The sequence below is a fragment of the Penicillium solitum genome (genome assembly GCF_028829755.1).
Source record: "Penicillium solitum strain IBT 25940 chromosome Unknown utg000005l_segment0_segment0, whole genome shotgun sequence".
NCBI classification, from domain to species: Eukaryota; Fungi; Ascomycota; class Eurotiomycetes; order Eurotiales; family Aspergillaceae; genus Penicillium; species Penicillium solitum.
The window spans coordinates 2,854,244-2,876,036 of record NW_027072125.1 but is presented as its reverse complement, the minus strand read 5'-3'; the positions used below and the strand labels follow the sequence as shown (position 1 = coordinate 2,876,036).

The following is a 21,793-nucleotide window of genomic DNA, read 5'->3' as shown; positions in this document are numbered from 1 at the left end:
CCTTTGAAGGTTATCCACCCAACTAAACACTTCGCTGCTTGATATATGAGCTCTTTTTGATAGCTAGTCTGTAGCCAGTACATTCCAACGTAAAATCACACACAAATGAAGCCACGTTAAGGCAAAAAAAAAAAAATTTTTGAGCATACTACCATCGTGGTTCAAAGCCCTCTTGCGAGAATCCGTTCTCCTAAGCCTCTTCCACAAGTTTCAGCCTCATAAAAACATAGAATCAAGCCCTGCTACACTGACTAAAAATAGTGTCTTGAACATTGTCGACGTCATTGGCCAATTGCTCCCAAAAATGATGCCCCGCGGTTCAGCCACCTGGACCCACCGCCACATCTTGCCTGATCATTTTATCAACATCAACACCTTCAACCCTACACAGTACACATATCACAATATAACACAATATACCAATCTGCAAACATGGCACCCCACGAAGGCCTCGTCCACCCAAAAGAATATGACGTCAAAGATAGCAACGTGGAGCTAATCGGCAGCGACCTCGACCACCGCGTGAAGTACAACTCAGCCCTCACCGAACCCGCCTGGAAAAGCCTCGGCCAAGCACCCGGCCTCACAATCTGGCGCATCGAAAACTTCCAAGTAATCCCCTGGCCGAAAGAAAAGACCGGCCAGTTCTACGACGGAGACAGCTTCATCGTGCTACACACCTACAAAGTCGGCGACGACAAGCTCGGCCATGATATCTTTTTCTGGCTCGGCAGCAAGACAACCCAGGATGAAGCAGGTGTTGCGGCATACAAGACCGTCGAGCTGGATGAGTTCCTGCAAGGTGCAGCAACACAACACCGCGAGGTGCAGCAACACCCTTCCGACGAGTTCCTTGCTTTGTTCCGAAACTACGCGATCCGGTCTGGAGGTGTACGCTCGGGATTCACGCATGTTGAGCCCGAGGAACGTGTGGAGGTTACCACGCTCCTGCGTGTCTTCAAACATCCTGGTATTGCCCGTGTTGACTCGCTAATCGTGCATGAGGTCGAGCCTACGTGGAAGAGTCTCGATGAGAACGATGTGTTTGTTTTGGATAAGGGGGATAAGATCTGGGTTTGGCAGGGGAAGAAGTGTAGCCCGATGGAGAAGGCTAAGGCGGCGCAGGTGGTTAATGATATGACGCAGGCGAAGCATGTTGATGTTGAGGTTCTATCACAACTTGAGTCTAGGTCGAGGATCTTTGTTGACTTGCTTGGCGGGAAAGATGTCGCTCCGTCTATATTGGAGGCACCTAGACCTGGGCGGTTTGCGAAGAGAGGGGCTGATGAAAGTGTCCGCTCGCGTAAGCTTTTCAGACTCAGCGATGCGTCTGGAAACTTGTCTTTTGATCTTGTTAAGGATGGCGGACAGGTTGATCGGTCTGACTTGGATGGGAACGATGTTTTCCTTTATGATACTGGCAACAGACTCTGGGTTTGGCAGGGGTCTGGAGCTAGTGCCAGTGAGAAGGCCATGTGGCTCAAGGTTGCCCAGTTCTATGTTCGGAAGATTCAGGAGAGTCAGGGATCTTCTGAGGCGTACCTCACGCCCATTTCGAAGGTCGCGCAAGGTCATGAGAGCCCTGCATTCTTGAAGGCTTTGGAGGTTTGAACTTGTATATATATCATTACTGCGATATTTAAATGAAATAATTGGTCATCATCTTACAATTCATCTGTGTTCCACCTAGAGTCTAAAATCTATATCTATTATCTCAAATCAGGCTATAACCATGCTGTCCCTTGTCCAATGCATCAGCCTGTTTCCGCAGCACATCAGCCCGGAATCTCCTGAAAGCAGTTTCAATTCTCTTCTTGCTCTCTGGATCCGAGTTGATACTCCTCGTTCCTTTCGCCACACCACCAGCAAAGCCTACACAACACAAGTCCGTTAGCTCGATTTTCCTAACACCAAATCGTCACAACATCAATAATCTTACCGAGCTCTCCACCCAAAAACAACCCACCGGCCGTAGCAAAGAAATAAGTCGCGATATCGCCCAAAGTAGTAGGCTTCAACAGTGGCGTGAGATCCGGGATAGACTCTAAATACACAGATTAACCACACTATTCCTTTTTTTCAACGTACAAAATCACAAGTAATATACATACCAGTCCTCCCATCCTCAAAAATAACCTTCGTAGGCTTCTCCTGCGCACGAATAGCAGAGAAGAACGCCTTGCGCGTACTGCGCAGCCGGATGGCGGCTAGAAGACCTAGACTCACACCGACTGCAGAGCCAACTGTTGTCCATACCGAAATTGAAGATGCAGCTGCGTTGAGTTTGTCGCGGTCTCCAGATTGGAGGTCGTGTTGAAGGTGCTCGTCGGCGAGCTTGGCTAGCTCGTCGGAACGGCGTTGGCGGAGGATGGCGAAGGATTCGGACATTTTGGATTAGGGGGATTCAAGGAAGGAAATTGTGTTTTTGGAGTTGGAAAAGGAAGTTCTCAAGAGGTATTAAAGTGTAGCAACTTGAAATAACCAGGTCTTGGAGCTTCCAACCTTGGAAGCTTGGAGCTCAGGTGGTGACGTCATAGCGTCCCAGATCGGAAACCAGCTCGGAAGTTCGACATTGAAGAAAACAGAGAAGATCGAAGATCGTTGAATTCCCTTCTCTGTCCCGATGCTCACTAGCCCGTCCGTCATCAGGATTCACCTACATTCCGAGGCCCGTTGACCTATTGCTGTTGCTCACATCTCACCCTCGGTCTGAAGCCAAAATATATACAACTGAATTCCACACCCCACCATGCACACAGTTTGTCCGATCAGGCTAGACTGCAAGTTTATATGCGACTATCACGCCTAGACATTTATACGAGAATAACCACAAGTCTAGCCAACCAGGACCAATTCCGTGGCTGACGTCAGATTCAGCCTTATATATGCTCATCCAACCTATTAAGCAAGCCTACAATCACAAATCTCCCTAGCAAGTTTACCCCAAACACAAGCCCCCAAGATGGTTCGCTTCCTTGACGACAAACGCATAGCCCCAACGCCAACCTCCAACCCCGAACAAAAACAAGACCTCCTCGTAATCGGCGCCGGCCTTCCCCGCACAGCAACATCCTCCCTCCAAGCCGCCCTAGAACAACTAAACCTAACCCCATGCCTCCACATGGCCCAAATAATCCCCCACACATCCCGCCAAGAACTCCTGATCGCAGCTACACATACTAAAAACACACTAACACGCCAAAAACAACTCCACACCCTGATCTCCGGCTACGCCGCAGTATGCGATATGCCAGCTGTATTCTTCCTCTCTGATCTAATGGACATGTACCCGAACGCACGAGTCATCCTGACAACACGTCCTAATGCAGAGACATGGGCGGAGAGTTGTCGCGAGAGTCTTGGGTTCTTTTTTACAAGATGGTTTGCGGTTCTGGGGGTGCTTTGGGGGACGGAGAGACTGTGGTTCAAGCTTAATATGAGGATTTTGGAGTGGTGTAGAGAGAGGTTTGGGGTTGAGGAGGACATATTTTCTGCGGGGTTCTATGAGAAGTATAATGAGTTTGTCCGGGGGGTTGTTAGGGAGCGTGGTGGGCAGGTTTTGGAGTTTAAGGCTGAGGATGGGTGGGGCCCGCTTTGTGATTTTCTGGGCAGGGAGGTTCCTGGGTTGGAGTTTCCGAGGGTTAATGAGAGGAAGACTTTTGTTTTTATTAAATGGGTTTTGGTTTTGAAGGGGGTTGTTAGTTGGGGAGTTCTTGGGGGGTTGGGTTGGTTGGTGTGGAGGTATCTTGGTATGTAGCCTTTATGCTGGACTGTTGGGGTTTGGGGTGGATGATTTAATAAGTTTTAAATTGTTTTTCGTTATATTTTGAATGTTTTGTTTCACGGTTCCTATATTTATACATAGGTGAAACCAATGCACACTAGATAAGGTTAGTGTTGTCCAAGACATATAGTAGGGAGAAACGGGGAACGTACTCATAACCATCTGGAATGCAACAGCCCAGAGATGCCACTGGTGGGATAAAGATGAGCCGTTATTACTCTTTTTTAATGTAGGCTGAGGCGGAGCCGTGTATGCAGGCAGACTCGGATCAGCGGTGCTGTCGTCGAGTTCCTTTTCACGGACTTTGCTAAAAGCAGTATTATTCTTCGCGGTGGATGTTGGCGCTTTGAGAAAGCCTTCTTTCTCAGCTTGTTGAATGGCTGCCCACCACACTGAGGCCATTTCCTCGTATCCAAGGGCTGTTGGATGAATCTTATCGACGAGTTGCTTCCACTGAATGAAGGTGCTCATATCAGCTAGGACGAGGCTTTCATTTCGTGCTCGGCGTTTCGCTGCAATTTCTAGGTACTGTGTGCTGATGTCTGTGCCCAATTGAGGCTCCTTTCCGTTGAATGTGAGGGTTGAGAGGATGATGGTTGTGTTGGGGATATTGTCGAAGAGGTATGTTAGGAGAGAGTCCATCCGCTTGCCTGCGGTGTCTACTTTGTAATCTTGTAGCGCATCATTTGTGCCAGCACTGTGGGGGATATATTAGCATGTGAACAAGATATGGTTGTTTGCACCGGCAATTGGAGACCCACTTGAGAAGGATTAGATTAGGTTGTTGTGGGATGATCTCCTTGGCATGAGCAGCAATTTGATCAATTCTCCAGCCGATGTGTCCATCATGATCCTATGAAGAGTCAGGATACATTTTTTTTTAAAAAAACAGGAAACGAAGGGCCAAAACCGGATAACTCACATTATCACGCATGGTACCACTTTTCATAGTGCCAATCATATCAACCTCCCAGCCCGCATAACGTAATTGCTGTCGAAGCCATTTCCGATATCCATTTCCATCTTTGGATTTATACCCCTTGGTAATAGAAGCACCGAGCGGCAGAATTCGAAGTGGAAACGGCTTCGTGTCACGAGTCTGAAGCGCAGAGACGTCGGAGTCTGAATCTGAAGACACCGGATTATCATAAGAAACAGTAGGTGATGCCGATACCAATGTCAGCCATATTAGACAAGCCTGGACAACCCAGAGAATGGGCGTCGACTGCCTCATGGTGACTGGTGACAGATGACTGTGTAGAGGGAGCTTTGCAAAAACATTAAACCGGGAATCCCCATTTTCTTATATTTACCTTCCAAACAAATTTTAACGTCAGATCCGAGCGATCAGATGTGCTTTCTAAGCCTCTTGATTTGCCGGTTTTTTGCGTAAGCTAATTTAGGTCCACTGGGGGGTGGCTGGGCACCGGTACAGTAGACAACTCAGGGGGCGATCTTACTATCTAAGCCTCAGTCAACCCAAACCTGTTTAGTTTACCCCTGGCGATCTTTGAGACGAGTCACTATGATTTCATTGTTTGTTACAGTCACGCTGATAATTGAATTATATTGTAAGGTGTTGATTACGTAGATACAAGACAAAAGATACAACCTGACATGAATCACATGATACTGGATGTTTTTATTGAAGGCTGGTCGCACAACAGAACTATTCCCGATTGGGTTTAGTTTCCAGAAGGCATCAACTTTCTCCATCTGAGACTTTTCCAGGGTCTTCCCACGGTTTTCTCCCGCTTCCACGTTGTTGGCATTCCACATTTTCTAAATTTGCTTGTATCCCAACATGGACGTGGTTTAATCTTATTAACGGCTATGCTTTTATTGCACGCCTAGAAGCCAAGACTTTACGCCCAGGAGGCTCGTATAATCCTTCCCGTGAACCAACACAAAGGAGCGTTGGTGACTCGGACATTCTATCGGGTACTATTGCTGCGCAATGCTTTAGCGTGAGGCTATTCAACACCTGACTCATACCATAAAGGCTAAGATGCGCCCCATGGCTTTAGCGAAATGAAGGGCTAGTCCTAAGACCCTTCACCCCCCGAAGAGGCATGGAGGCTCATACAAAGAAAGCGGGGGCCAATTTGTCGGTTTGAGGCAAAGGGATCATGCGGAGCAGCCTGTGAAAACTATTCAAAGAACTGATTTCTTTGGACTCTTTGGAAGCAGATGTTTCGACCAGATGCACCGTTGAATGAACACAGGCCGACTAACTTGATTAATTGGACACCTGAGATGCCGTGCGCCTGTTGCTAGGTCAAGGTTACACCTGCTGGATTCATACTCCGCACGTTTGAGGTAAGCGAGGTAATAGGCATGAACATGATGGGCTATCTTTAGGTCGGTACAGTATATTTGTGGCCCTAACAAGGAAAGATCATCGTACGAAAATAGTTTCTCGTTATCCTGCGTGGGAAGCATATCCCCACTGACACCGCCACGATGCATTGTACCGCTGTTTGAAGAAGTGAAGAATTATAAAACCACAACACGGGCCATAGCGGGGTCTTTTCCCACAAACTTTCCCAAAATTTTCTACATATGATTGAGGCTCTTACAATTATGTGTTGGCAGTGCCATGGCCCCAATGCGGGCAATCGCGCGCATTATCCCTCGGACCCTGTGTGTCAATGTAACTTGGTCGCATGACAATATACCCTTATAAAAGAAAAGAAAAGAGAGAGTCCATGGGTAAGTGGTTCGGGAAGTGGCCAAGAAAACGGCGCAATCTAAAACCACTAGTGTTGCCAAGGCAGTACTTTTGGACGGCTAGAGACATGATATGTTGGAAAGGAAGCTAGATCCTACAAAAGCTAGGCTTTCAGTGTAGAACGGATTTAGTAAGAAGTAAAGGCTGTGCTGAGACAGGATTCATTTATCACGAAGCGAGTGAGATGGAATAAGTATCACACCCTCACTTTGGCGGATTGTGATGAGAACACAAGCGATGTGCCGGGGTGTTATCGCCAACAATGTGATGTGTGTCACAGCGGTTAGCCCTTGCATCATGAACGAATCTTGGACCTCACTCGAGCAATCTAGTTCCATCTGTGAAGTTCCATATGAACACTTTATCAAAAGAACATTGAGAGATGGTTCTTTTCGAACGGTGAGCTCCTGGGCAGGTGTGCGGGACGGACCGTGATAACTTCAAGGACCCATAGTGCCCCCGCACAGGATTACCACATATATTCTTTGATGAAGTGACGTACGGTATGGCCATATCGTATATATTAGAACTAACTTCTCTTCGCACAGATGGCTCCCATGTGGCTCATATCCAAGAGCATCTTTACCACGATTTTGTGGGATTCTTCAAAGCCCCAGTTGGTATACAGGAAATAATACAGCCACCCCTCCCTTCTGCCACACGTAACATATACCCCGCCTTAACATGTGGTACCGCTTTCCTAATTAAAATTATGCGTATTACTTCTGGCCCTCCATAGGTCGGGATCTGCACTTAGGCAGTACTTCTGGCTTACATAGTACCTATATATTGCTCACAAAAGATCCCCCATTTTCACTTATTCCTATACCACTTAACGTCCTGTCTTGTTACTGAATTTCTCTTCTTATTCTCTAGTTGCCCGTCCTTGGCTATGTCCTCGTTCTCGCGTTCGCCCTCGGCCTTGACCCAGATCAGTCAAGAATTCGATGAATCCGATGAATCGACCCAGTGATATAATAGCGCTCGTAGCCTTATTTTAATTCGGCACAGAATGTCGTATTTCCACCGAAAACTTACTCCATAAATCGTCACGAGGTCAAGAAATGCTCATATCAAATAAACTTTCGGAAGATCAACCCAAGGAACCAAAACTGACATGTTGATGTCATCGCCTAAACTAACATCCATAAATCTAACCTCAGACTATCGTTCAGAGTTGACATCCTGACATGAAAGATATATAACCCACGATGATTACCTGGCGCTCCATCACGCGCACCTGCCAACGGGTTTGTACAATTTAGCGGTGATGATCTTGAATAATATATTAACTATCGTGCAGCATCATGCGCCCATCAGAGCGCAAGTACGGCGGTTAAATCTGCTTGAACATCACTCACACAAACTACTGCAAGAAGTGAGGTATCTATTCATGCACCGCAGCCTTAATGCTAATACAACCCAGTTCAAACTCCCAGTTCCACCAGGATTCCTAGTCACAACCCCAGAGCAAGCCAAGCATGTTGTCTCTGTGATAAGTAAGACCACACCATCCTCTCCAACTTTCAGTTCTACCAAAACTAACCTCGCACCAGATGCACCATCAATGATAAAAGCCCAAGTCCTCGCGGGCGGCCGCGGCAAAGGGAAATTCAACAGTGACGGCAAAGGTGGCGTCAGAATAGTCGACTCGTGAGTTCTTCCCCAATTATCCAACATCCAAAACACAGGGAAACCCCAAATCTAACACACCCCAGACCAAGCGAAGCTTTCAGAAGCGCCACCAACATGCTCGGGTACTATCTAACAACAGCGCAAACCCCAAAGGATGGACTCCGCGTCGACAATCTCTACATCTACCAGGCCGTATCCATCGCACAGGAATTCTACTTGGCAATGACATTCGACCGCCAGCACAGCTCACCGGTACTACTGGTCTCCTCGTCGGGCGGAACCGACATCGAATCGAACGTAGATAAAATGCACAAACTCTGGTTCAAACTTTCGACTGGTATCACCGACGAGATCGATGCGTATATCCAGGCCGAACTTGGATTCTCGGATACTGAGATGAAGGATATACATCGGATCCTAGTGCAGATGGTGAAATTGTTCAAGGAAAAAGATGCGACGCTGCTTGAGTTGAATCCGCTCGTGCGCACGGAGGAAGGGGAGTTTATTTGTCTGGATGCTAAGTTTGAGTTTGATAACTCGGCGCAGTATAGACAGAAGGAGACTTTTGCATTGGAGGCACGATCGCCGGAAAAGGAGGAGGAGGATCAGCTGGCAAAATTAGGGCTTTCTTATGTGCGACTTGAGGGAAATATTGGAAATATTGTTAATGGGGCTGGGTTGGCGATGGCGACTAATGATCTTATTAGTTTGTATGGAGGAAAATGTGCTAACTTTTTGGATGTTGGGGGTGCGGCGACGAAAGAGGCTTTGAGGAAGGCTTTTGATATTTTAAAGAGGGATGAGAGGGTGAAGGGAATCTTGATTAATATTTATGGTGGTGAGTATACACCCAAACAAACGGAAATGGAATAGCTGATCGATGATAGGAATTGTGCGATGTGATATGATTGCCGAGGCGATTGTTGCCGCTGCTGCTGAGATGGGTGGTTTCAAATGTCCCGTTGTGGTTCGGTTGCAGGGCACTAATTCTGAAAAAGGACTGAAGTTGGTCAGTAAACCTAGCGATTTGTGATGCTGTCGACTAATTCCAATTGTAGATCGAACAATCTGGGTTGAAAAACTTGGTTGTAGAAGGCGAGTTTGAGGAAGCTGCTCGGATGATCGTGAAGCAAACAAATTGATTCATAAGTCGCAACAAAATTATGACCCATGTTACTATATGCGTATAAAATCATGTCATAGCCCGAGGCGAACATGCCTAACGGGACTCAAAGCAGACAGCAAATAACCTTGGAAATCATCCTCCGAAATATAAACTCGCTATAACAAAAGCTATACCCACAAACGCAGAGATGTCCAGTATTCAATTCAAGACAGCATGGCTGATTTAAACCTCAGGCTCGGTCTTAATCGGTGATTTAGCCATTTCTTCCTCCGCCGTAGGCTTCCTAGCCCAGACTCGGCGACTAAAGGCGATCAGCAAATATAACCTCTCAGGGTACTCATAATAACTCACGCATATTCATAAGCATGTGTACGGGGGTTTCTCAACTCAGCCCGAACCTTGGATAAATAAACCTGGACCTCTTCCTGAGTCCAAGGAGTGGGCGCACCAAACTTAGTGAGCAGCCACATAGCCCAGCCCTCTAACGCAGTAACCCAGTGGGCGTATTGAAGTTGCCCAGCCTCCTTGAGAACCTTATCTTTCGGCCACGGCCCCAAAGGAATCTTGTATAGCTTCTCCTGCACGTCAACAAACCCGGCCTTCTCCATTGCGCCTTGCATTGTCTCCTGTGTTAGGAGGGACCGACCTGCTCGCTCGGAGCAGCCTATGAAATTATCTCCCCATGTAGCTAGAGTGCTACCTTCCTGCAAGGTGCCGTCGTCGCTATATACTCGCACGTCTAGTTCCATCTGTTCGATCCAGCCGCCTGGGGTAAGTGCGCTGGATAGTGTAGTTGTTAGATACAATTGTTCTGGCAGGTAGGGGGAAAGTGTAGACGAGGGACTCACTCGTAGCACTGTTTGTATAATTGATCCCATCCCTCGGGCGTAAATGCTCCCAGCATCAGACGCATGTGGATAAAGTCGAATGGCTCTCTCCAGGTCCATTCACGGAGGATATCATCTACTTCTAGTACGCAGTTGGGTGGCATCCATGTCACGGGAGGGGGGAATATGTCGACGCCACGGACAGTTGCTGACATTCGTTAGACCGACACAATAGGAGAAAGGGAAGACATTAGAGTAGGTACCAGTTGGATACATATCTGCCATATCACTGGGTAAATATTAGCAATATCCGATTAGAGAGAATGTGTGGGAACTTACACAGCCCATGTTCCTTTACCAGTCCCAATGTCCAGGATGTGCTGAAATTTACTCTTAGCAAGGGGTAAATATCCAAAGTCTGCATCGCTCTCTCACCTTAGGAGACTTGTCGATAGGCGCGTGGTGAAGAGGATTTGGTCGGCCATGGTCTAATACGAGAAACACCACATGACTGCATATCACATCACGGATAAGCTGTTGATTCGACCAGACCGGCCACCCAAAAACAAAATGGGTACTTACCCAATCTCAAAAGCCTCGAACTGCTGTTCATCGGAAGGACTCCTGTATGATATTATTAGCCTCGGGTGTCCCACATTGAAGCGTTGCGACCGACCAATAGTCATCTTCCTTCAGAGCCTGGTATCTGGTCGTACTATTAGCAAGGGCGCATGTATTCACTGTTTTTGTTGGTTCACTCACCGTCTACCATTCTCTAATCGGCCCTTCGCAATTGCCGACGCGATAGATGTGGTTTCCCTGAGACTGTTAAATGGGAAAACGTGGACATCATTTCGGCACTCACGACTGAAAGTCTTCTGGTTCCCAGTCTTGGGTCAGAGCGTAGTAATTGGAATCCTGGCAGTGTTAGATATAATATTAGAAACTCCATGTTGACAACTCACAACAGCAATCTTTTTCGCCATAGTTCTGGGGTTTTGGATTTTGGACTAGGGGAGAGAAAAAACGTGGCAAGTGGAAATGACAAGGGGCGGGGTTTGTCAGATGCACTCCACCAAGCTAACGTATATAGTTTCAACGGTGTGCTTATGTTAGGGTTAATGGATATTATGTTGCACAATAATCATATTATCATGTACAAAGCAGATTATAGCGGATCCCTTACCGAATTTAGAAGGTGGGTATGGGTCTGCCGTGTCAAGACTCTCGGAACCGGGCCGCTGTCAACCGTGGAGGATGGCGTGTGCAAGTTACAACATAGCTGATAACCGATATCACATCTCCTCAACCAGTCGTGCATCGCTGATTTTCATAATTCCACCGGAAGGCAACCAAAATCCCATACAAATGAACTATCGCACCAATTACAACTGAGATGTGAAATACCTGGTGAGACGATCCCCAAATGTCAAAGCTTTCGGGTCTTCGCGACTCCGGGAAATGTGTCTGCCACCAATCAGCTTCATCCTGCGTCAGCCCATTTTGGAAAAGTAACGCACCGCATAAAACAAGACTCCGATCACGATGACGAGTCCTTCAAGATAGTAATATCGCAATCCAGCTTGTTGATCTAGTTGCTCATAAGGGAAGATACTAGCAGCGTGGATGATAGGAGCAAATGCCGAAAGTCCCGTCGCAACAAATGTTGATAACCGCAACAGTCTCCACTTTTGGCTTTGTAATTTGGGATGCACCACGACAAATCCAGTCAAGAAGCCTAGACTGCCAATCTGGACGCCGGAAAGTTAGTTCGATAGCCGAGGGAAGGGGGTCGAGAATTTTGGACGGACCATTGACCAATAAAGCTTTTGCAAATGTGGTTCACAGTAAAACCCAATATATATCCCCGAGATAAATGAACCAAGAATCTGGAATACAATAGCAACATAGTCCAACCGACCCCATAAATCAGTGTAACGGGCAGAATGACAAAGGAAAGTGTGGTATGCGGATGAGATACCAAAACAAATGACCGAGGTTGTTAAGTAAATACGAAAAACAAGCTGATCGGCCCACGTAGCGTCCGGGAAAGATGCAGAGAAATAAACATAGAGAAGCCCATTGCCCAGCAAAGCTATGGTGGCGGGGATGAGATGAGAGTAAACATTCACAGTTTCGTTGTGGAGGTACAGCAAACTGCTAAGACACCGGGAAATCGATGGTGTCATTGGCCTATAGCTGGTTCGAATGTACGGGTTATGGCCATACCACGAGGGAACTTCAGCGCGGTTCAGCAGCCGTGGGCCTGAGGGGCTCCCTTGTTTCTTGAGGAGTGGGCTGTTGCTGCGGTCCGTGCCGCTCCCCCGTTCCACAGGCGACAACCGTTTGAGCACTGCCGTTTCTTAAATCCGTCGTTTTTGTTTTGATGATGTCCCTGGAAAAAGCGAATTCACGAGTATGAGCGAGCCCCGGATCTTTTGTGTGATGGCAGAGTATCGTGAGCCGCCTCCGTGACCCCCTGATCGGCTGCATAAGTGTTGGATGCCCGGATGCCTAAGGCATCACATGTAAATAGAACCCAGATAGTTTGCCTGCTCTCTCGTCCTCTCTTTCTCCTCTTCGTCCACCAGAATACATACAGTGCTTTCTCTATGAACTTACACGTATTGTATCAATAAGTCTGGCGGTTAAAGGTGCGCTGTGATTGGCTATAAGAGCAGGCGCATCGCTATCATGGATCTCAAGACTGATCGAGTCCAATCAGGCTCACCACATTGGTAGATAGTGGGGAGTTTAGATGTGATTGAACCCCAGTGACTTCGCTGTCATTCACCTATTCATACATGAGCCTCCCAAACCGCCGATAAGTGACGAACGAAAAAGCAATTATCCGCCAAAGCTTCTATATTTGTTCAATTTCAAACATCCAAGAAGCACGGCGCAACTATCCCTGTCTTTTATTATTACTGTGGTTGTTGATGTCTCGGTTCTAGACTTGGCTGTTGTCTAAATCCAGCAGCACCATGCATATCGGCGGTACCAGCGGTGACATATATTTTTCAATGATGACGAGGCGTTCGGTCTGCGATTTCGGAAGTGTCCATTGCACTGGGTTATGTCCGCCTGAGACATGTATAAGAGGACTGGGCTTTCTGATCGTCTTTTCGTGTCTATGTGACCCACAGCCCATATACTTCACCCCCACTTTCTTTGAACTGGCAGGTTTGCCAATCCAACCTGCATACAGTCCATGATGACTGTCAACTCGAATGCGAGTCAGACTCTCGTTACCGCCAGCTTGACTGCCTCGCCGAACGGCCGAATGGAATGGATGGAGTGATCAACCCAACAGCAGGGGCACATTGGACATCTTATGGATGTGCCTTAGTACAATCTTTCTATGCACATACACAATCCTTTGTTTAAATTATCCAGCCCGCAACGAGGGCTTCTGGCGAACCCAAGCACGGAAGCTATTATGGATGGCGATCGCGGGACCTGAATTTGTGTTAACCGCAGCTGCAGGACAGCTTGCAGCGGCCCGAGATTCGGTCAAGTCATTTCACGCGCTTGGAGCTACAACATGGATATACAGACACGGGTTCTTCGCAAACATGGGTGGATTTGAGCTTGTTCCAGCCGGTGGAGCTTTCCATATCAACTCCAAGCACATCCACTGGCTTGTCTCCAGAGGTTACATCGAAGTCCCAGAGGTCTCGGACGAAGAACTTTGGGATAAGTCTAAGCAGGATACAATTGCAAAGTTGATTACCTGTGTAAAAGTTGCATATCTCATCCTGCAGTGCATTGGAAGAGCTGTATTGGGGCTTGCTGTGACCACTATTGAGTTATCTACCGTGGCGATCGTGGGCTGCACTCTCATGACGAGTATCTGCTGGCTGCATAAACCACTAGACGTCTATTATCCCGTGCAAATAAAAATGAATATCTCCATGGGACAGGTCCTCCAAGAAGCTGGTCCTATTGCGGCCCGACCTTACCGACAAACACCGCTGGATTTTGTCGATGATCTCCGACCCAGCTGGGCGCTCAATATCCAAACCTTTATGAAAATGCCGGTCGGACATTTCCAGCGACCCATCCCGCGGATAGGAGACAGTCGGCTGCCGTGGCTGACCTGGACAGAGAGTTCTTTTCTCTGTCTGGCAACTTTGACGTATGCGTCAATTCATCTAATTGGTTGGAATTTTCAATTTCCCACCCACACAGAGCAAATCCTATGGAGAGTGTCTAGTCTTATTCTACTAGGCACTACTGTTGCATTCTGGATTCTCGAGAGCATGGCGGTGTGGTATCGCTACGGAGGTGGACAAGAAATTTTGATCAAACTATTTACTACTAGGACTGCTACTGTTGACTCTGCAGGTTCTACTGAGCCGAAACCGACCTATACTACAGATGATAATACGTTTCTACATGAAACCCCATTCGAGCCTAGAGAACTACCTTTGAGTTGGGAGTTTTGGAGTATCTTCCCGATTGCATTCATTTATGGCACTGCTCGTACATATATACTTGTTGAGACATTGGTGGGATTGAGATCTTTGCCTTGGACTACATATTTGACTGTTGAATGGGCTCAGTTCTTTCCTCATATTTGAGTGGGCATCGCGATATAAATCAAGTTTAATTACAAAGTGGATGTGTATTTTATCCGGTTATCACATAATTAAGAAATAAAAAAAGCCAACATAGTCAACCCAATCCCCAGGGCAACGTCTCCCCCACCATCTCCAATTTCGATCAACGGTTTGCTCCCCATTCCCATGCATAATATGCAACATGCAACACGTTGAGAAGATTCGAAGTATATTATCAAGGTAATTCAATCAGACTTCAGGCCTGGGAACCACATTGAGGGCAGAATCGGCTAGAAATAGTGGTTCCGCACTGGGTACAGTACTTGGCAGCACTTGCCGTTGCACTGGCCTCATTGGGAGGAGGCGTACCAGGGATAGATGGGTTCACCATCTCAGGGGAATGAAGGAACTGAGCAGACTGATGCGCAGGAGCGTATGTAGGCTGAGGCGCGGCGTAGGGCTGCTGGAAAGGCTGTGGTTGCTGGACTTGCTGGACAGGAGGAGAGTTGACGTATGTGACGGTATGGCGGCTGTGGCGGTTGCGCTTGACGCAGAAGATGATGAGTAGAATCCAAGCAATGAGTTTGAGTACGCCGCCAATCACAAACATGGCAACCGCGCCATAGAACTCGCCCATATTGGTACTGCCACAAGAGTAGCTGGAATAGTAGGAGCTGTAGTATGAGCTGCTGTAAGAGCAGTCATCATATGAATGGGAGGTCCATGTTCCCACGAGGGCACCGCCGATGATGAAGCAGACAATGGCGCCGATGAAGAAGCCGATGGGCCACCATTTTGTGAGCCGTGAGGGCCGTGGAGTTCCTGCGGCTGATTGCATGATTCAGGATGAGGGGTCCTCGGCGCGAGAAGCTTTTCTGATGAACGGAAGGAAGGAAAGTAAAGGAAGGACTAGGGTAGGATAGAGACTAGAGTATGGTAGAGGGGGTCTGGTAGTTCTTAAGGTATTTGCGCATGGAGTCGCTCAGCCTCATCGTGTTTAGGTTATGATGGATACGTAAAAATTTAGTAAATAAAGCACGGAAGACCCTGATGAGCCTATTACCGTCGAGATCAGATGCAGCAGATCCCCCTATTTTAGCCTCCATCTCGTATTGAGATGAACAGCCTGACACAGACTTTCGAGCGTATAAAAACATGATCTTGGTCAGGGTCCCTTGTAAAGATCGCCTAGAAAACCCCCAACCTGATTTCTACCAACCTTGACAATTTGCACAAACCAACAACCGTTTCGATAAATCCAATATTATCTAAGGTAATACTCTTGTAGAATTGGTATCTTCAACTTCGGAATGCTTTGATCGCCAAGGATCGACCAAGCTAAGTCACAAAATACGACCCCTGGCCCACTACTATCCACCGTTAATCCTCAACACGAGCTTAGCGGGAAAACACCCAAGGCGCACGTTAATTTCCAAGAATGATAGAGTTTTTTTTGGCCTCCATGATTGGGTGGTTATGTCGCTAAATTTTATAAACAGGTCTCATTGGTCTAAAACACACGTTTGGGCCTGGCACTAGAGATTAACCTTTTGAAGTAAAGAATCAGAGATGTGGACTCGTATTTACAGGGACTCAGCACCACACTTCGATACCCTTTTCGCGACGGCAAAAGAAACAAAAAGGAAGGACAAGCTATGGCCCAAATAGAAGTTAGCTGGCATACTGATTGTACTCTAAAAAAAAGGAATATACTATTGGGAAACTTTAAGGAGCTGGTGCGTTTTCTCAGGGACAGATGAGGTGGATTGACAAACCTTATTAAGATGAGATCTTGCGGAGGCTCATTGAAGTAATGTTTTAGGATCCTAGGCCTGTTTGTACCATAAATTATCGAACCACCGATTTCTGTCAATAGCCTATATTGGGCTCTGTATCATTCACAGCGCGAACCTCTTTATATCGCTGGGATATCTTGGCGATCATGCCCTGAATCTCCTTGGCAGCCAAAAACTTCAGTCCGAGTGTCTCGAAAAGCTGTGTTGCGAGGTCGAGGTCCGCTATAGCTCGCGTGTTTCTCAACACGGTGCTAAGGTCATCAGGTTGAGCCGTTATTGCATAGATTAGTGACAAAGTCGCCGTGAAGAGGGCGAGAAAATTCAACCAGTTGTAGGCAAATCGTTGTTGCTGATGCATACTGAATGCTTGGCGGAGTGACATCGACGCTGCCATCTCCAACATTTTTATCCGCTTCAAGTCTGAAACGGGAAATAGCGGGGATGGTCTGTAGATCATGGCCAGGTGGGTATAGTAGTTGAAGTCATACCAGGTGGTGTTGAGATGTGGCACGCTTTCGTTGACGTCAGGGAGCGGGAAGGGCATGCTCCGACGCCAGTCGAGAAGTTCTTGGTGTAAGGAAGCTATTATTGCCTCCCGTTCTGGCAAAGTCAAATTTGCATTCTTGACGTTTCCGTAGACTTGTCGCGAAATATTGCCTGCAATTTTCCGCAGCGACAGAATGTGCAGGGGAACGGCCATCAGTGATGGCTGAAGGGGGTTCTGGGGGCTTATGGAGTCGGCGTGTATAAATTCTTCATCGACATCCTCAAAGGGCTGCTTTCACAGTCAGACATATTTCGTGAGAGCATTTTGCACCTCATTTAACAAAGCTCAGCCTTACCGTTACATCTATGTCATCGTCGTGAAGTGCGAACGGTCGGCCTAAAGTAATGGAAACAACGCTGAGTGTTGCGGGTGGTTAGGCGCTTGAATCTGGATACGAGAGAGTGGGGAAGAAGTGATGGTATAAACCTACCGATCCATCATGTATATTGAAAAGAAAATTCGTTTGCGTCTTTGTTGTACATTAAGAGGGAATTTGCGATATGACGATGCCGCATGGAGCCCCATACCTAAGGCCAGACGGGCAGCTGTGCCAACCAGGAACCATGTGTCTGATTTCGTCAGTGCTTGGAATATGGATCAAGTGGTTGTCACTCACTAGGACCTAGTTGGTTGAAAAATGAATAAGAAACTTGGAGCATTATGGCTTCTAGGGTAGACTAGGGTCTCGTCAGCTGGGCTCTCGTCAGCGATGAAGCTGTCGGCAAGTTTTCCTACCATCTCGTCACCTCCCAAGGCTTGTTCGGAATACTGCAGGGCCTTGTTGTAAAACAACATTGATTCCGATTCCTCGGTCAGAGTGACGGAGGAGTAAGCGGTAGAGCCGATGGCCAGGACCATCCAGATTCTGAAGGCGCGTAGGGGAGTTTGCGTGGCCAAGTTCTGAGGATTTTGATGGATCTTTTCAAGAGTGTCCATCACCTCGGAGCGGTCCAGCATGGGATAGAGGGTATGGGAGTGGGCAAAATAGAAGTTCACCAGTCGCCGCACATGCGTCTCATCGCTTGGCCAGGCTAGGGAGTCAAGGGCGGCGCCGGACCCAGCAGAGTCGGTGAAGAGGAGGTCACCAAAAAGTAGCGGATAGGGGGAGATGGACTCATTCAAGCTTTGGAAGAAAGAGTCGTTGAAGGGGTTTGAAGAAGAGCTGAGGTCCAAGAGATCCATTTCCGTAGTGTTATCCTGATGGCTATTGAATACAAAGTCCGCCTTGTCTGGCGCCAAACGACGTAGAATCATCTGTGTCAGGTTTGCGAATGAGAGTCCCGTGGTCGATCCCAAATGCCGTTCAGCAGTAGCCTCCAGCGAGAGCACTGTGAGTTGCTGGCCAAAGGTTGGGGTTTGGTCTGGTGCGGGCCGTGGGTTCACAAGGGGGCTTTCTATCAGATCTTCGGCGTTGTCGGCAAGGGTGGATGTGTTTCCTACTTGGCTTCCGTAAACGCCTTGAGGGATGCATTCCTGGTCCACCATTGCTATTCCTGGCATCTGAAAGTCGTCATAGAGGTGATTGTGGGTGGCCTCTGCGGCCTGTGGCGTATTCCTCTCTTGGACAGCCATAGCCCTACCTAGACGGCGAAGCTTCTCTTCTAGGCCCTGGACATACCTGTGAGCATGTTAGAAGCCTACTTGAAACCACTCAAGAGTGTGGGGCATTCTGCAAAGCCAAGGATGAGAGGCCAGGAGAGAGGTCTAAGTCATCTGCCTCAATCTTAGCGGCGACTCACACTATGGGGTACGAAGCTGTTTGGAGATCATCGTCTTCGAAGCTACATCTCACCCGCGCTGAGACGCAATTTTTGCATGACGGCAACATTCTGTCACACCTCTTCTTCCTCTTATGGCATCGCGAGCACGAAGCTCGGGCCCTTGCTGGGGCCGAAGACTGCACTGGACCTGTGCCGTTGTCGCGGGCCATTGTAGAAGAGCAGAGTCGCAAAGACGTGACGAGTCTGCGGGAGCAAGAGGTGTTGAGACGCTCTGCAGCGCGGCTATGTTTGTTCCTCCAGCATTTGCTTGTCGCCCCCTCAGCTGGGTGGGAATTGCCGGAACTTTAGAATTTGGAGTACTGGGCTATCTACCCTTTTATCGCGCTTCCCCGATTGCCCCCGCATTTAGTTCGGGACTATCCCCCATCCATATGGGGTCCCCGATCATCACATTCCCAGGCCCCCCATTGGTTCACTGCGATGTAAGTTGCCTAATAACTTTCCACAAGCAGTTAAGCCTACTCAGCTCAAGATAAGAAGTGTACCAATCATCTTGATAATCAAGCGCGGAATCACGTTACGGGCACTATATAGAGAGGTATTTAAATACGTATTATATAGCTTGTCTGCCTATCATCCCTGTAAGAATGGTAATATAACCATATCTGACAAGATCAATACGCGGACATTTAAAGACATCAGGCATCAAGGCATTAATATTACCTAAAGGGGGTTTTCTCGCATCCATAGTACCTATACCGCTCCGTAGGTAGGACATAGAGGCTTATTATACTCAATGTTTCCGTTTGGAATCAGCAATTTACTAGTTAAAGTGGTGTGGAATTAGCCTCATGAATTGTAACATTACTACAACTGGGATATTTATTTATGTTATCATTATCAAATATTATATAAAGAAAAGTGCTTTTTACGACCTGTAAATAGATATGCAAATTATTCCAACTCTGCAGGGTCCAGCCGTAGGTCCACAAACTCTGACGGAATGGCCCAAGGATCTTTGCGATAAACAAATCTGTGACCAAAATACAAGATCAAAAACACCGGCAAACCAATGTATGCCGACAAGAATGAAGCAGTTGACCATTCGGACGGGAAAAAGACTGTGAACCCGTTCAAAAGAGTCAAGATGCTGAACACAACGAGGGTAATCCAGGATGCGTATGGCTGTAGCAGAGATCTCTGCGTGAGTTGTGGCTTGGGAACTCCTTGTATCTCACACGCTCTTCGAAAGCGAAGATATGTGATGGAACAGGAGACCCAGGACAATAGCCCACCAGTATTGACCAAATTCAACAGCCAGTTTAGGACCGTCGCCGAGGACGAGTTGAGTGTCATATAGGCTAGGAGAGCGACACAGGAGGTTGCCCCCACAGCATAGATGGGCACTCCCTTTGCAGTGCAGCGTTGAAATATTCGAGGCGCACTACCCTCCATAGCCATGGAGTGAAGACATCGGCTTGATAGGTAAAGGAACACGTTACCCGTTGACCAAGCTGCAATTAGTGCCACGGCGTTTATGATGCTGTCTAAGACAGGTATCCCAGCTTGGCGGATGCCCGCAACCCACGGCGAGGATGCAGCATCGCTTCCGCTCGTCAGGGTGGAGGCATTAGAAGGGCAGACGACCGATATACCGATGACACTGCCGACAAAAAGAACAACTAGGCGCCAGGTGAAATGTTTCGCGACTCTTGGTACATTTTTCATCGGCTCTCTGATCTCTGCTGCCGTTCCAATCACCATCTCAGGTGTAAGGGTAAATGGCAAGAGGCTGCTGATGACAGTCGCGATAGCGGCAACAAGTCTGCCAGCGTCACCTTCCAAGATCAACGTGTTTGCCGCACCAGGGTCCTTCCAGTAGTGGAACCCGAGCCTATTGCGATCAGGACCCCCTCCCCAGAACAAAATAAACGAAAGGATAAGCAGGCCGATGATGGTAGCCAGCTTGACACCAGTGAAAATAAATTCCGCTTCACCGTAGAATCGTACTGGAAGGACATTGAGGATGACCAACAAGACCAGTAGAATGGTGATCCAGACTGCGCTATTGATACCCGGTTGCCAATAGTCTATGAGAATAGCGCATGCTGTAAGTTCAAATGGAACTAGTATAGCGAAAGAGTAAACGTAGAGCCAACCCATGGCAAAACCGAGACTCTTGGACACGAAGAGGCTGCCGTACCGACTCATAGAACCCCCACGGACGGGAAGAAAAGTGGCCATCTCAATGACACCAGTAAGAATAAAGTACACCAAGATGGATATAAAGACGTAGCTCCCGACGAGGAACGCTGGTCCACCAGTCGCAAGAGTCTTGCCAGTGGTAATAAAGAGGCCAGTCCCAACGGTGCCACCCCAGGCAATGAAGAGCGCATGGCGTGCTTTAAGATCTCGTTTCGTAGATTGGAGACGGAGCGGCTCCTCTACAGCAAACGAATCTGCTCTTGGCATTGTCTCGTAGACATCCTTTTCATTTCCATTGTTGTGCTTGTCTGCTGAGAATCGGATATTATCCATGGCTTATAAGCAAGGTGATGTGAATTGAAAGTTATAGCTAGGTGGTTTACACTATCTTATAAGAGTTCATCATACCCCAGGTTCCGATAGCCTCATAATAAGCCATATCTTGGGAATAGGTTACGGACGCAGATTGGACAAACCCTTATATTGATCATGACTAACTACAATACAAGCCACCTGATACCATGCACGGCCGATGTGGCCTCGGGAAGTGGTGGGTTCGCCCGTAATCGCTCGTCGGGAGTCCCGATGGCGTTGTCGGGGACCCCGACGGGTTTGTCGACGCGATAGGAGGCTTTCCAAAGGCTGTCAAATGATGTAAATTTGTGCTAGTGGTGCGTCAGGCTGCCCTGTTCCTATTGCTAACACTAAAGTGTCTATCGCTGACTCCAAGTCTATGGTTATTCGCCACTGCATTACTGTTGTAACCCATTTGGCAACCGGGTATACCCATGATAAAGAATCAATCAGGTTTGTCGTGGGAGCTTGATATCTGTCATCAAAGCCTTTTGGTAGATATGTA

The 21,793-nt window shown here is 47.7% G+C and overlaps 11 protein-coding genes across 11 annotated transcripts; 5 read left to right on the top strand and 6 right to left on the bottom strand.

Annotated features, from left to right (window-relative positions):
* Positions 1 to 432: 432 nt before the first annotated feature.
* N7455_008690 (gelsolin/scinderin family protein) lies at positions 433 to 1,611 on the top strand (the record flags this gene model as incomplete). Its single annotated transcript, XM_040957842.2, has 1 exon — positions 433 to 1,611. The coding sequence occupies one exon, from the start codon at positions 433 to 435 to the stop codon at positions 1,609 to 1,611; it is 1,179 nt and encodes a 392-aa protein (XP_040811622.2).
* Positions 1,612 to 1,714: 103 nt separating this feature from the next.
* On the bottom strand, positions 1,715 to 2,388 carry N7455_008689 (uncharacterized protein; the record flags this gene model as incomplete). The annotated part of the gene is made up of 3 exons (XM_040957869.2): positions 1,715 to 1,872; positions 1,940 to 2,044; positions 2,112 to 2,388. The coding sequence occupies 3 exons, from the start codon at positions 2,386 to 2,388 to the stop codon at positions 1,715 to 1,717; spliced, it is 540 nt and encodes a 179-aa protein (XP_040811656.2).
* Positions 2,389 to 2,962: 574 nt separating this feature from the next.
* Positions 2,963 to 3,757, top strand: N7455_008688 (sulfotransferase family protein; the record flags this gene model as incomplete). The annotated part of the gene is made up of 1 exon (XM_065605938.1): positions 2,963 to 3,757. One exon carries the CDS (start codon positions 2,963 to 2,965, stop codon positions 3,755 to 3,757), a length of 795 nt encoding a protein of 264 aa, XP_065460887.1.
* Positions 3,758 to 3,855: 98 nt separating this feature from the next.
* On the bottom strand, positions 3,856 to 5,047 carry N7455_008687 (SGNH/GDSL hydrolase family protein; the record flags this gene model as incomplete). Its single annotated transcript, XM_040957967.2, has 4 exons — positions 4,707 to 5,047; positions 4,546 to 4,637; positions 3,937 to 4,481; positions 3,856 to 3,881 (listed from the first exon to the last, which is right to left on the bottom strand). Exons 1-4 carry the CDS (start codon positions 5,016 to 5,018, stop codon positions 3,856 to 3,858), a joined length of 975 nt encoding a protein of 324 aa, XP_040811703.2. The 5' UTR covers positions 5,019 to 5,047.
* Positions 5,048 to 7,726: 2,679 nt separating this feature from the next.
* N7455_008686 (succinate--CoA ligase subunit beta) lies at positions 7,727 to 9,292 on the top strand (the record flags this gene model as incomplete). The annotated part of the gene is made up of 7 exons (XM_040957879.2): positions 7,727 to 7,765; positions 7,819 to 7,893; positions 7,942 to 8,014; positions 8,072 to 8,168; positions 8,234 to 8,988; positions 9,038 to 9,159; positions 9,209 to 9,292. The coding sequence occupies 7 exons, from the start codon at positions 7,727 to 7,729 to the stop codon at positions 9,290 to 9,292; spliced, it is 1,245 nt and encodes a 414-aa protein (XP_040811586.1).
* A 206-nt stretch (positions 9,293 to 9,498) lies between these two features.
* Positions 9,499 to 11,089, bottom strand: N7455_008685 (uncharacterized protein; the record flags this gene model as incomplete). Its single annotated transcript, XM_040957943.2, has 11 exons — positions 9,499 to 9,577; positions 9,628 to 10,056; positions 10,125 to 10,311; positions 10,367 to 10,392; positions 10,443 to 10,483; positions 10,539 to 10,614; positions 10,686 to 10,727; positions 10,780 to 10,809; positions 10,866 to 10,922; positions 10,969 to 11,021; positions 11,069 to 11,089. The coding sequence occupies 11 exons, from the start codon at positions 11,087 to 11,089 to the stop codon at positions 9,499 to 9,501; spliced, it is 1,041 nt and encodes a 346-aa protein (XP_040811667.1).
* A 2,589-nt stretch (positions 11,090 to 13,678) lies between these two features.
* Positions 13,679 to 14,686, top strand: N7455_008684 (uncharacterized protein; the record flags this gene model as incomplete). Its single annotated transcript, XM_040957946.2, has 1 exon — positions 13,679 to 14,686. The coding sequence occupies one exon, from the start codon at positions 13,679 to 13,681 to the stop codon at positions 14,684 to 14,686; it is 1,008 nt and encodes a 335-aa protein (XP_040811660.2).
* A 235-nt stretch (positions 14,687 to 14,921) lies between these two features.
* N7455_008683 (uncharacterized protein) lies at positions 14,922 to 15,503 on the bottom strand (the record flags this gene model as incomplete). Its single annotated transcript, XM_040957882.2, has 1 exon — positions 14,922 to 15,503. The coding sequence occupies one exon, from the start codon at positions 15,501 to 15,503 to the stop codon at positions 14,922 to 14,924; it is 582 nt and encodes a 193-aa protein (XP_040811635.2).
* Positions 15,504 to 16,534: 1,031 nt separating this feature from the next.
* N7455_008682 (fungal specific transcription factor domain-containing protein) lies at positions 16,535 to 18,580 on the bottom strand (the record flags this gene model as incomplete). Its single annotated transcript, XM_065605937.1, has 5 exons — positions 16,535 to 17,236; positions 17,304 to 17,364; positions 17,439 to 17,577; positions 17,625 to 17,685; positions 17,744 to 18,580. 5 exons carry the CDS (start codon positions 18,578 to 18,580, stop codon positions 16,535 to 16,537), a joined length of 1,800 nt encoding a protein of 599 aa, XP_065460886.1.
* Positions 18,581 to 18,750: 170 nt separating this feature from the next.
* Positions 18,751 to 19,077, top strand: N7455_008681 (uncharacterized protein; the record flags this gene model as incomplete). The annotated part of the gene is made up of 1 exon (XM_040957901.2): positions 18,751 to 19,077. The coding sequence occupies one exon, from the start codon at positions 18,751 to 18,753 to the stop codon at positions 19,075 to 19,077; it is 327 nt and encodes a 108-aa protein (XP_040811594.2).
* A 606-nt stretch (positions 19,078 to 19,683) lies between these two features.
* N7455_008680 (uncharacterized protein) lies at positions 19,684 to 21,267 on the bottom strand (the record flags this gene model as incomplete). The annotated part of the gene is made up of 1 exon (XM_040957900.2): positions 19,684 to 21,267. One exon carries the CDS (start codon positions 21,265 to 21,267, stop codon positions 19,684 to 19,686), a length of 1,584 nt encoding a protein of 527 aa, XP_040811637.2.
* Between the last annotated feature and the right edge of the window lie 526 nt (positions 21,268 to 21,793).